The sequence below is a fragment of the Sus scrofa genome, chromosome 7 (assembly GCF_054392235.1).
Source record: "Sus scrofa isolate SSC_HxYL_T2T_F1_AM1 chromosome 7, Sscrofa_HxYL_maternal_Yorkshire_Landrace_v2.0, whole genome shotgun sequence".
Taxonomy (NCBI): Eukaryota; Metazoa; Chordata; class Mammalia; order Artiodactyla; family Suidae; genus Sus; species Sus scrofa.
Window position 1 is genome coordinate 28,050,575 of NC_139389.1, and position 12,713 is coordinate 28,063,287.

Consider the following 12,713-nt stretch of genomic DNA (forward strand, 5'->3'; position numbering starts at 1 on the left):
AGGACAGTGAGTCAGTGAGCGCCGAATGAGGGTTTGATGAATGAAAAAGGTCTCCTTCCCACCACTGACCCCCAACCTCAGGTTTCAGCTCTGCCCTTGGCTCTCCGCCCCCGAAAGACACCAGTTACAGCCCAGTCTAAAAGGTCAGTTCTATTTTATTAGTTCTTGGGGAGAAGAGTCACCCAGTGGCCTCTATCCTATGCCCTCCCCCGATCTTGGGGCCCTCTCCCCACTACTCCCTATTTGCCATCCTCCATCTAACCCTCCTTCCCCTTCTACTCCTATGCCGCCCTACCCCTAGCCAGCCAGGACCCCAAGGCCAGGTTCTCAGCTGTGGGGGCGTGTGCTGAGCACCAGGCAGAGGGAGCTGAGCCCAGCGCCCGCCTTCTCCAGTTCCGAGCAGGACACAGGTACCAGGGTGACGTCAGAGAGCTTCTGCAGTGCCTACAAGGACAGTGTGTGGGGAGAAGGGAATAAGACCCCAGGGCCCACAGCTAAGACCCCTTTCCAGCCAGTTCAGAGTGGCCCCACCCAGGCTTCTAGGGAAGGTACCCCTTCTTCCTCCCACTAGGAAGGCCTGAGCCTCAATTCTTTGGCTATTGTTTTGGTGGTGGTGGAGGAGGAGCTCCCGCCTTTTCTCACCTCCTGGCTGTTGGGTAGATCCCCACCTCCACGGTGCAGGAGGAACGGGGGCACTCCCGGCAGCCCAGGACGCAGAAAGAGACAGTCAGCCGCTGCGTCATCTGGGAGGGTCAGGGAGGCATAGGGATGATCCGTCAACACTGCCATTGCCTGGGAGAGAGGAGAGAGGGTGTGTGCAAGGCTCAGATCCTCTCGCAACTGAGTCTGGCTGCCCTGTCACTGCTAAGGGCTGGGACAGAGTTCCATTATTGTGGAATAATAATGAGAGGAAACACATAGCACTTATGGTGTGTCATGCAGTAAGTGCTGTAATTGACTTTGCTAATGTCCATCTCTGACTCACTTGCAGTTCTTTCCACCTGCTATGCCATCCTCTTCTCCCCTAATCCAGGCTCCACCTATTGGTTCTATCCATCCTTCAAGTCACAATTTAGATGCCCTTTAGAGAGTTTTTTGCTTTGAAGGCTGCACCCATGGCATATGGAAGTTCCAGGGCTAGGGGTGAAATCCGAGTTGCTGTTGGCCACAGCCACAGCAACGCCAGATCCAAGCTGCATCTGCAACCTACACCACAGCTCACAGCAATCCCAGACCCTTAACCCACTGAGTGAGGCCAGGGATCAAATCTGCATCGTCATGGATACTAGTGGGATTCTTAACCAGCTGAGCCACAAGGGGTTTAGGGAGTCTTGAAACTAAGGAAGATGATGTTACTTGTTCCTCAATCTTCCAGTTCCCTGTCCTGCTTCTAGTGACTTCCTGTTTGCTCAGGCGTTTGCACACTAGATGGACAGCTCAGTCAGGGAAGGGGTTGGAGTTAATTCTCAAGGCCTCCCAGACCCCACCCCCCCGGCCGGGAGCCACGCCCCAACTTGCCACACCCCAGCCCCGCCTCTTCTCACCCTGACAGCTTTTTGGGCTGCCTCGCTGCTACCCGCCACCACAGTGCGTGGTCCCCCCATGCCACAGAGGCCACGCAGGTGGGAGGGGCCCGAGACCGGCACCGTGGAGACGGCAAAGTCCTAGGGGGAACAAGGGAAAGTATTCAGGGATTCCCGAAGGGTGGGGATGCCCTCAAACCAGGCTGCTCTCAGCCTCTTTCTGCTCCGCCAGCTCCCCTTCCCACCGCTGGGGTCCTCAGACCCCCGTCCACTCCCTGCTCCCCTCAGCCCAAGGCTGGTCCCGCTCCTCACCCGGAACGTGTCCGCCACGATCTCAGCTCCACGGTGATTGGTCCACTTGGAAAGGCCTACGAAAAACTCGCGGCCTGAGCCCGGGGAGGCCGTCGAGGTATGAGGCAGGAGTGAGTTGGAAACAAGGCCCGAGATGGCCCAGTCTCCCCAAGTCTGCTTCCCTGTGCCAAGCCCTAGGGTACAGGCGCCCCAGCCTCACCGGTGAAGAGAACATCGGTGCCATCCAGTGTCGCGTTCTCGTCCCCCATCTCCACAATTCGGAGCCCCAGGTCCTGGAGGGCTTTGCGGACTCCATCGACCTAGGAGAAGAGGGCAGGAGGCGGAGACATTCCCACCCCTCTTGTTCCCTAAAGCCTCAGACGTCCAGATCCTCCTTTCCCACCACCCCAACCCTCCGGCTCACCTCCGGCCTGCGGGCGGGGCTCCAGGGTCTCGTGATTAGGGCCGTATCCCCTTGGATCACCGCGGTGTCACCGAGCAGCGGTCCCAGCGGCAGCGACTCTTCAGGAGGCAGTTCTAACAGCTGCAGCCCCAATCGCTGTCTCAGTTTACCACCCAGCACCCCGTGCTCCCTCTGAGCTTTGGCCAGGTCCAGGGCCGGGAGGCCAGCCCCCGCACCCTCCACCGACGCCAGGCTCTCCGGGACCCCCCGGATCAGGGCATGGGAGCAGCGGCCCAGCCCCTCCCCTGGCGTCCCCATCCCATCCACACGGACGCCCCCTCCGGCCACGCTGATTTCTTAGTTTTCTCTTTTTACTTCACCGGTCTGGGAGAAGAAACAAAAAGGAGAAAGAGACACACAGAGAAGGGCATAGTGGGGGTGGTTAAGAGCGCCCGGGTCTTCCTCCTGCCATCTCCGGGTGCCCCTCCCACTCCGCCCCACCCCCTCCAAGCCTTCCTCTCAGGCCGACCCCACTCCACCCAGAATCCTCGCGATTCTACCGCTTTAGGGGGAGTCGGAGGAATAAGATCGGAATCCCTAATCTCCAAAACACCTGTTGCCCCATCTCGGGGGCTTGGAGAGGTCCCGGCCGGGAGCCCCTCTTGGCAGCCGCTAGGATGCGCTCATTCCCCAAAAATGCAGCAGACCCGCCCCCTTAACCCTCAGCTGCTCGCTGCCTTAGGGACCCGAAATGCGGCGAGGGACGCAAAGGGGTTATGGGACGGGAGACAGCTGGGGAGAGAGTCAGGGCCTGGGGGATGGAAGTTCTGGATGTCCGAACGAGAAAGGGAAAGAGGGACAAGGAGGGAGGAATTAGGTCCTAAGGAGTTAACCATCCTCTCTCCACCCGAGCCGATCGCTCCGTCCCTAGAGCTACCCAGTGTAAACCAGACCGAGTCCCGAAGGACTGGGAGAGGTCTAAAACGAAATCCGAGGGGCGCGCGCCGGGTCGGGGGGAAATGGGGGGCGTGGTTCTGGGGAGCAGGCGCCACACTGGGAGCCAGGATCGTCCCCCAGTCTCGAGATCTCTCTTCCCCAAAGTCCACCCCGACTCAGCTCCGCACCCAAATATCGACTCTCCGCACTGTCTGGTGCAAGCAGGGGCCCAGCACCCCCAAACTCCGGCTCACACAAGAGACACCTCCCACCCCAGACTCACCTCCAGCGGCCACCCCCACTCCCGCAGCTCTGTGATCTTGGCTGGGGCCCCACCCCCCTGAGGACAGAGTTGGTGAAGAGAGTCCTAGCCTTCAAGCCTCGGGGATTGGAGCTTTGGCTTTGAGGGGTCCCGGGGTAGACGAGCTCCAGTACCACAGTGGGGCGGGGGCGCAACGGTCTGGCGGCTCCGGGGCATTGTCTAAGCGGGACGGGGCAGGGCTCAAGGAGGCCACGCCCACTCCGCCCAGCTATGCCGCGCCCACTCTACCGGGACTGCGCCCCCCTTCCCCCCTGCTTCGAATTCAGCCCCGCCCCAGGAGCGCAGCCCAGGCCCACCCAGATCTGGCCGGCCCTGGCGGCTGGGCTGCAAACGCGACATGGAACACCAGACAGCGCTGCGGTGGACCGGCGGTAAAAATGGCAGCCCCATCACGAACGTGCTTCTTCTAAATTCCTGGCTTCTGCCAGGAGCTCAAGGTCACTGACCCACCCTTCATTCTGTGTCACCCACACTTCAAGGTCCCTTTGTGTAAAAACACTAGATTTTCATTCTGTATTTTATTACTGAAACAACGTCGTCCTACCCACCCCACCCCACAATAAAAATCTCACCCAGATCTCCCATCCTTTCTCCTCACCCCCACCCCCCACCCCCAGCAAGCCCTGCACAAATGCTCCTGGATTCTGTGCCCACTGCCCCATTTTGGAGTGTGTCCATTTCCATTGCGTAGCCACGTGGAAAACACCCAGGGCCTTTGTGAAGGAAATGGAGGAGGGGGGAGAAGGAGCCCCAGGAGAGGCTTATTTGAGGGCCTTGGCCACTTGCTCGTAGGCCAGCTCGATCTCCTCATCGTCTGGACAGGTGGAGGCAAACTCTTCCCGAGCATAGGCATTGCGCAGGTATCGATGCACTCCACGAAACGCATCCGGAATGGAGAATCCCCGGTACTTCTTACAGACCACCTGGGCATGGAGAGGGCAGAAGGACAAACAGGTTAGCCTCAGGGAAGTCACAAGGGCTGCCCTGCTTTAGGTCTTTCCCTTCTTCCAAAGCCTACAGGATAAAATCTAGCCTTCTGGTCCAGGTATTCAAGTCCACTATCTGGTTTCTCTTTATGGTTCTTATCTCTCACATGAATCATGTTCAATCAGCTTTCTTAACTCCTCGTTGTCTTGTAAGGTCTTCACCCTTCCTCTCCAGTTATTGAAATCCTGGCCATTTGTCACCAGCTCCCATTCAGATCACCCCAATCCATGGTGCTAGTTTTCCTCTCTTGATTTTGAGATATAATTCACAAACAATAAAATTCTCCTCTTGAATTTCCATAGCAACTTTTGCCTACTTTTCATTTGGTCTTTAGTCATGTATTATTATTTAACTTTCATGTGAATGTTTTTTTTTTCCCTCAGATTTCAAATCCTTTGCGGCCAATACCACATATCCTCGTGTCTTTTAGTGCCTAGTACAGATTTTCAATAGACCATTCTGCAGCAGACTGACATTGGGCTGCAATGTCAGTTTCATCTTGGGTCCATGTTTCACAAACTACACCACAGCTTTGAGCTCTGACAAAAACATGGGAACCAGCAGTCTTCATCTTCCACAAAAGGAAGTGGAGACTGAAGTTGGAGACTTAAAGTTTGATTTTAGGAAAAGCCTGCTCTGCCTGATCTGGGGATTTGGCAAGGATAGAGACAGGAAGAACATTCTTGAAAGCCGTACTGGGAATATATTATTGTTTGCACCCACACCTTGTATCCCTCAAGCAGTGGTCTTGCCAGCAAAGACTGCCAAGAAGGGATAGGGTAGTGTCTGCTATTGGAAACCACCGTGAGAAAGAAACTGCCTTTGCAGAGGTTGTCATGGGAAGCCTGTGTGGGAGTCCCTTAAAGAGCCATCGCAGTGACCATCCCCTTCTCCCTCAATGACTGCCCACCTGTACTATGTGGAGCTTTGGCAACAGGTTGCAGTCAGCCAAAGTGAGCTCATTGCCATCCAGAAACTTCCTCTGAGAGATGCCCTCATCCTCAGCACTGGTCTCATCCACTTCTTCTGGGAGAGGGGATGTCAAGTAATTGTCTAAGACTTTCAGGGCTTTCAGGAGCCCCTTCTCCAGGTCTGTGCAAAAGAAAAGGGCAGGTAAGGACATCAGAAGATTGACATGGTCCAAGAAGGCCCATGAGGTGCTGAATACTAATGGTGAGGCCAGCCCCACATAGTAATAGCTAACACTGGGTGTTCCCGTCATGGCTCAGTGGTTAACGAATCCAACTAGGAACCATGAGGTTGCGGGTTCGGTCCCTGCCCTTGTTCAGTGGGTTAACTATCCGGCGTTGCTGTGAGCTGTGGTGTAGGTTGCATACGCAACTTGGATCCTGCATTGCTGTGGCTGTGGCATAGGCCGGTGGCTACAGCTCCGATTAGACCCCTAGCCTGGGAACCTCCATATGCCTCAGGAGTGGCCCAAGAAAATGGCAAAAAGACCAAAAAAAAAATATAATAATAATAATAATAGCTAACACTGAAGTTCCCTTATGCCTCAGCAGGTTAAGGATCAGGCATTGTCACTGCTGTGGCTCTGGTTACAGCTATGGTGCACATTCGATTCCTGGCCTGGGGAACTTCTGCATGCCGCAGATGTGGCCAAAAAAAAAAAAATAATAATAATAAAAATAGCAATAGCTAACAATAATTTAATTCATTTCCTTCCTTCCTTCCCTTTTTAGAGCCACACCCACAGCATATGGAAGTTCCCAGGCTAGGGGTCTAATTGGAGCTGCAGCTGCCAGCCTACACCACAGCTATAGCAACACAGGATGCAAGCTACATCTGCAACCTACACCACAGCTCACAGCAACACTGGATCCCAGGGATTGAACTCTCATCCTCAGGGATACTAGTCGGGTTTGTAACCCGCTGAAGGACAACGGCAACTCCTAGTTCTTTTTCTCGATGCTATTCTAAGCACTTTACACGCAAAAACTCATTTAATTCTCACATCAACCCATGAAGCAGGGATTACTATCCTCATTTTATAGATCTGGAAATGGATTTATAGAGAAGTTAAATGAATTGACCCAAGTCACATAGCTAGTGGGAACTGTACCAAGGTCATATGAATCTAGGGCTGCTGTTCTTAAGCACAATCTTCTTCTGCCAGAAAACAGGCCAGCAATCAACCCAACTAATGTCCTCAGTAGGTCAGGAGAGGCTAGGCGATGAATAAGAGAAACTTTTTTTTGTCTTTTTAGGGCCGCACCTGCGGCATATGGAGGTTCCCAGGCTAAGGGTCAAATCGGAGCTGTAGCTGCCTGCCCACACCACAGCCACAGCAACACTGTGATCCTTAACCCACTGAGCAAGGCCAGGGATCAAACCTACATCCTCATGGATGCTAGTCAGATTTGTTTCCGCTGAGCCACGACAGGAACTCGGAAATGAGAGAAGCTTAAAAGTCATGGCCAGGGAGTTCCCGTCGTGGTGCAGTGGTTAATGAATCCGACTAGGAACTATGAGGTTGCAGGTTCGATTCCTGGCCTTGCTCAGTGGGTTAAGGATCCTGCATTGCCGTGAGCTGTGGTGTAGGTCGCAGACGTGGCTTGGATCCTGCATTGCTGTGGCTGTGGTGTAGGCCAGCAGCTATAGCTCTGATTAGACCCCTAGCCTGGGAACCTCCATATGCCGTGGGTTTGGCCATAGAAAAGGCAAAAAAAAAAAAAAAAAAATGTCATGGCCAATGCGAATGCAAGTAAACATGGGGGTTAAACAAAAATAAGGCAGCGGGAGGACAGTGGCAAAGGTTTGCTAACATGTGCTCCATCTCCCTGATATCTGAATGTTCAAGTGCCTCTCATCCCTGGATCTTTTCCATTCCTCCTAGAACCCAAGCCTCCAACCCACAAGACTCACTGTCATTGAGAGCTGGGTTTGAATTCTTAATGTAGGCAGAAAATTTAGCAAATATGTCCAGCCCAGCTGTGTTGGATTCAGGGTTCAGAGCTGCCAGCTTGGGGTACCTGAAAGTCAGTGGAAGAAAGAGGATGAGATATCTTCTGAGGAAGAGCCCCAGCTCTCTTGCCCCAGCCCCCCCACCAACTCCATTTTCCATTTCTTCAACCCCCCTCTTTCCCAGAGTCTCCCAGTCCCCCCCTCCCCCCTACCCCATTTCAAGTTCCCTTATACCTGGGAGGGCATAGCACTGCCTCCAGAAATTCCTCGATCTTGTTGGTATCTGTGTGCACTTCAGTGCCGTACAGCAGGAAAGGGAGCTGTCCCCCTGGGCACAGTTTCTGCACCGTCTCAGTCCGCCTGGACGAGAGACCAAGCATCAGGACAAGAAAAGGGAGTTAGGGAGAATCAGGAAGAGGAGACGGAGGGATGCAGGAAAAGGGGCTCTGGATGGAGGGGAAAAAGGTTCAGGATGGAAGGACTCAGGTGGGTGTACGCGTGCATGCGTGTGTGCACAAGGGGACATTTAGAGGAATAGAAGAGGGCCTACCTCTTGGTGTCCACAGTGGTGACATTGAAGGTAACTCCCTTGAGCCAGAGCACCATGAACAGTCTCTGGGAGAAGGGGCAGTTTCCGATCTTGGCCCCATCACTGCCAGCCTGGAAAGCAATCCCCACCCCAAAGTTAGGCCTGGTACACCCCATCCATCCCCAGGCCATTCTCAGTATCTCCTTCTCGCAAACCAAGTTGGTTTCTGTTTAGTTATGACACATGACTCAGTCTCACCGCTAAAACCTCTCCCCATAACTGGGCTTTCCACCCCATCAGACCTAAGCCAGATTAGTGAGAACATCTTTCATCCTTAGGTCAAATCTAAGGCAGATCATTGAGAACCTCTTCTGCAAAGGCAGGTTTCCGGTTCCCAGGGAGTTGAGGACAGGTGGGAGGTAGGCAGAGGGGATGGGTTTTGGAGAACCTGGAGGATCTAAGCCCTGGAAAGAGAAAACTAACGGTGGCAGAGTTAGCTTTCCCTGTGTTATTCTAAGCATTTTGCATATAAGAAAATCATTTAATTCTCACATCAGCCCATGCCATAGTGCCTAGAGAGGTGAGGCCAGAGTTGCCGGCAAGAGAGGCCTGAGAGTAGAGCCTGAGGACAGGAGAGGTGGGGCAGGCTTTGGAAGCCCGTTCTGCTTCTCTACACCTCTATCCAAGCTGTTTCTGGCAGCTGGTGGTGGGGTGGAGGGGCTCAGAGACTCCTTGGGAGATGTAGAGGGGCTCGCAGAGGGGGGCTGCCCTCTAATGGGTAAGTGACTTCATTCCCCCCCCCCAGGGACACCTCCCCCTAAGCGAGGGTGATTCATCTCACTGTGTCTCCGGTCTCAGCAGCTTCCTTCCTGGGAAGGATGGGGGCAGGGACCCGTGAGGCTGAGGCCCGGGCAGCAGAGACCACCTCCCTCTTCCCTGGGCACTGCTGGGGTCTCCAGGGAAAAGTCCAGGGCTCCAGATAATCTTCCCCATAGGGGGACCCAGGACTGGAATCTCTGCAGCGCAGCCTCACCCAGGAGTAAAAATAGCCCCTGAGGCAAGTGCCAGAGTGAGGTGGGGACCACACCTAAGGGGGCGGACCCAGGCTCCGCCGAGGGAGAAGGAATGGCTGCTCGGGAAGCCTCAGCCTAAAGCAGAGGGAGCAACGGGCTGGGGCACAAAGGCTAGAGGAACAAAAGAAGGGACGTGGAGAGAAAGGAGGCAGGAAAGTGAAGGGTGGGGAGAATGTGCGACCCGACCCGGGAGACAGAGGGAGGTGGGGGGGTCGCCAAAGCGAGGGAGGGGCACAGAGAAGAGGCGGGGAGGCGGCAGAGAACTCAGAGCAGGCGGGGAAGGGTGCGGGGCTGACGCGGCAGCCCGCCTGCAGTTTTGAGATGCTAATGCGATGGGACCAACCCATGGAGAGTCGGGGTGACTCTTTTTCTTCTGCTTCTATAAACCCCCCCCCCAAATCTCTAAACGCCATAACCCAGCCCTCCTCTTCCTTCTGATCTCGCTCTGCATCTACCCTCCTGGTGGCAACAGCTCAGCTCTCATCTCCTTGCCAGCACCTGTCCTCTCACTTCCCCAAGCCCCCAGGACACTGGATCTCAGCCCGATCACCACCTCTCTAAGGCGGCTTCTGGAACACTACCCGTACCACTCTCCTGTCTCCTTCCACCCCACCAATTCTTCCCAATCCACCTGGTCCTACTCCCAGGACTCCTACCACACCACACCCATTTCCTTGAAACCACCCCCGCTACACACACACACACACACACACACACCTCTCTCTCTCTCTCTCTCTCTCTCTCTCTCTCACTCTCTCTCTCTCTCCCTCCCTCCCTCTCTCCCCAAGTCTCCCTCACTACACCCCTCACTTTCTGATCTTCTTGTTGGGCCCATATCCAGATGTTTCCCTCTGTCTCACCCAAACCCTGTAGGTTTCTTGCCGCTCCCTTCTCTTTCCGGCCTCCTCAGTTTGCCGTCCCCCCACTTCTTAACTCAGGTCAACCTTCTCAACTCCTGAGAACCCTCCCTTTTCCTGTCCAAGCTGCTGGAAACTTGCACTTTTACAAACTTTTCAGGGTTGAGCCTAGATTTCTCATTCCCAGCACTCAAGTCAATTGTCTTCCCCTCCCCAGCCACCCCCCCCAACATACCCTAAAGACTGCACGTGGAGTTGGGGGTGGGGGTCAAAGAGGGAAGGGATTGGGGAGTTAAGGCTGCAGCCGGGGAAAGGTGAGAGTTGCCTTCCAGGAACTTGGAGGGGGGGCCTAGAAGGGAGAAGGTGATCTTACCTTTACGAACAATTCGACCTGAGGTTGTTCTTCAGCCATGGTTGCGACCAAGAGCAGGAAGCGGCCGTCGCTGGGGGAACTGGGAGGGGCCGGGGCCGGGGAAGGCGGGTCTCACAGAAGAGATTCTCTCCCCTAGACCCAGGACGGGCCCTTCAGCGCTGCTCGAGCCCGATCAGACCCTCTCACTCCCGACACGGCCTCCCGACCAGTCCTGCGGACTCCACACCCAGCGCCTCCAGCTCTACCCCCTCCTGGACTGGATCAGGGAGCTGACTCACTGACCGCCCCGCCCAGAACCTGGGGAGGGGACTGGCGAGGGGGGCGGGCGGGACGATCTAGGGAGTGGGTCCAGAGGAGAGGTTCTCAGGTCACCCACACGATGGGGAAGGGGGTGTTGAGGAGATGGAATCCTGGGAAACTCCTTGTTTCTCTGCCAGTCTCCTTGAACACAGGACTTCTGCCTCAGTTTCCCTGCTTCGTGAATCAAAGGACACTCCCACTCCACCCTAAGGGGGGGAAAGGTGACACTGCTTGAGCATGTCCCTGAGGCCCCCAAGAGGGAATCAGAGAAGGAAACGGTGGTCTTTTATTCCTTTTCCCAGTGTTCCCTCAGGACTCCAGTCCAAATTCTGGGTTGCCAGGAAGGAATGGGGTCCAGGAGAGGGACTTGGAAGTGGAAACTGGGGTTGGGGGTAGAGAATGGTGAAAGTTAGGGCAGAGGGTGGGGAAGGGAGATAACCAGGCCTTGTGTTGGGGAAACAGGAAGCTGAACCCAAGGGCCTCATCACTGGGGGAGGTCCTCTCCCAGGCAGTAGCCTGGTCAGCTTTAAAGCTTCCACTTCTCCCCGCCCCTCAACCCCTGGGGCCCCTTGCTGTGCCCCTTGCCCTTTTCTCCCTGACAGGTTGCCTTGGAGATGGGGTGGAAGCGTGGGGTTACTGTGGCCCCAGAATAGAGCTGCACTGATCCCAGGAGCTGGTGATAGCTAGTCCTATCATGAGGGGGAAAAGTGATGATCAGACAGAATAGGGCGAGTGAAGTCCTTAGGGACACTAATAAAGAAGCAGGGAGGACAGAGGAAGAGTAGCTCTCTCCCTTCCTTCCTCCCCAAGAACCTTGATTTTAGAGGGTCTATCAAACTCTTGATGATCTGCTAAAAAATAGCCCAAGAGTATGTCCTCCAAACTATACATATGCCAGCCTCCACATTTGAATCTTCCTCCTATTCAACCATCTCTTTCTTCCTCACCGCCCTCTGTCTAACAAGACACCTGCAGTCTCAAAAACATTTAGTGCCGTGCAAGGACATAGGAGCCCAATGGGGATTGAAACTTAAAGAAAGGGGGAGAGTTGGGGGAGGAGATGGGTGGAGGGAAGAGAGGAGTTGGAACCAGCAGTTAGTGGTTTCCTTTCATGCTTCCTCTTCTGTGGGTTTTCTCCTCCCTGGAGGAAGGGCTTTCTCTCTCCTCCTCAGAGAGGGATATATTTGGTGTTTGCTCCCTTGAATTGTACCATCCTATAAGGATGCAGAATAATACAAGGAGTATGTAGGGTTTTTTGGGGGGAGGGGTATCTCCTCCATGGGTGACTCTCAAAATCTGCACACACAACCCCTCCCATCTGAGGAAGGAAGGTCAAAGCAGCGCTACTTTCCAGAGTCCTCTTTTGCTCCAGCTGGTCCATGTCCACCAGAGAATTTGCCTCACAAAAATCTCCCCTCTGGGAGAAGCCTCAGGCAAATGGGGCCAGCCCTGAGCTCAAACAGGTTTGGCAGCTTCTCCCCCGCCTCTCTATTCTCTCCTACAGCTTTTATAGCCAGAGCTGCCTTTATCATCAATATTGACTTTGGCTAGCTGGTGTGGCTACCCACAAAGTATTTTACCTTAGTTTCCCAGGTGACAGGTAATGCTGCCCTCTCCAGGTACCATCCATCAGTGCCTCATGGGTTCGAAGCCAGGGCCTACAGCCCCAAATCCTGCATCACAGAAGTTTCCTTCCCGTCTCAGTCTCCTGGCTCCTGCTTTTCTCCTATCTCAGTTATCTCCCCTTTCCTTCCCCAGGCTTCTCTTTCAACTCCCTCCCCTTCCTCAGCTTGGTAAACCTGTCCCTAATCTCTTCCCATCCCAGGTTGGAAGGTGTGTCCCTCCCTGACACACCTTAGAGCTGTCACCTGGCCTCCTCCAGGTTTCCATAGCTTCATTGCTCAACAATTTGCAGGGGGTAACCATTAACCTAGCCCTGAACTCCTCCACCTTTCTCACTAAAGGGGATTTTCCAATCATTGGTTAACTGAGCCAGGTTACCCCACCATTTTCCCTAAGCTCTTGGGTGGGACCTCTGCATTCAGAGTACCTGGAACAAAGCTGGGAGGAAGACATTTTTTTTTTTTGTCTTTTTGCCATTTCTTGGGCTGCTCCCGCAGCATATGGAGGTTCCCAGGCTAGGGGTCTAATCGGAGCTGTAGCTGCCAGCCTAGCCAGAGCCACAGCAACACGGGAT

At 54.5% G+C, this 12,713-nt stretch overlaps 2 protein-coding genes across 5 annotated transcripts; both read right to left on the reverse strand.

The window, feature by feature from the left end:
• Positions 1 to 137: 137 nt before the first annotated feature.
• On the reverse strand, positions 138 to 3,636 carry DDAH2 (DDAH family member 2, ADMA-independent). Of its 3 annotated transcripts, none has more exons than XM_021098458.2 (7): positions 3,437 to 3,636; positions 2,239 to 2,601; positions 2,035 to 2,134; positions 1,836 to 1,909; positions 1,545 to 1,664; positions 643 to 792; positions 138 to 444 (listed from the first exon to the last, which is right to left on the reverse strand). In XM_021098458.2, the coding sequence occupies exons 2-7, from the start codon at positions 2,533 to 2,535 to the stop codon at positions 328 to 330; spliced, it is 858 nt and encodes a 285-aa protein (XP_020954117.1). In that variant the 5' UTR covers positions 2,536 to 2,601; positions 3,437 to 3,636; the 3' UTR covers positions 138 to 327. The 3 variants fall into 3 exon arrangements, with proteins under 3 accessions (XP_020954117.1, XP_020954119.1, XP_020954118.1); XM_021098460.2 differs by lacking the exon at positions 3,437 to 3,636 and adding an exon at positions 2,831 to 2,884; XM_021098459.2 differs by lacking the exon at positions 3,437 to 3,636 and adding an exon at positions 2,778 to 2,884.
• A 342-nt stretch (positions 3,637 to 3,978) lies between these two features.
• CLIC1 (CLIC family member 1) lies at positions 3,979 to 12,323 on the reverse strand. 2 transcript variants are annotated; one of them, NM_001444734.1, is given in 7 exon segments: positions 3,996 to 4,398; positions 5,373 to 5,554; positions 7,346 to 7,452; positions 7,619 to 7,744; positions 7,935 to 8,044; positions 10,217 to 10,722; positions 12,097 to 12,323. In NM_001444734.1, coding segments are annotated over 6 exon segments (726 nt in total). In that variant the 5' UTR covers positions 10,256 to 10,722; positions 12,097 to 12,323; the 3' UTR covers positions 3,996 to 4,236.
• Positions 12,324 to 12,713: the final 390 nt, after the last annotated feature.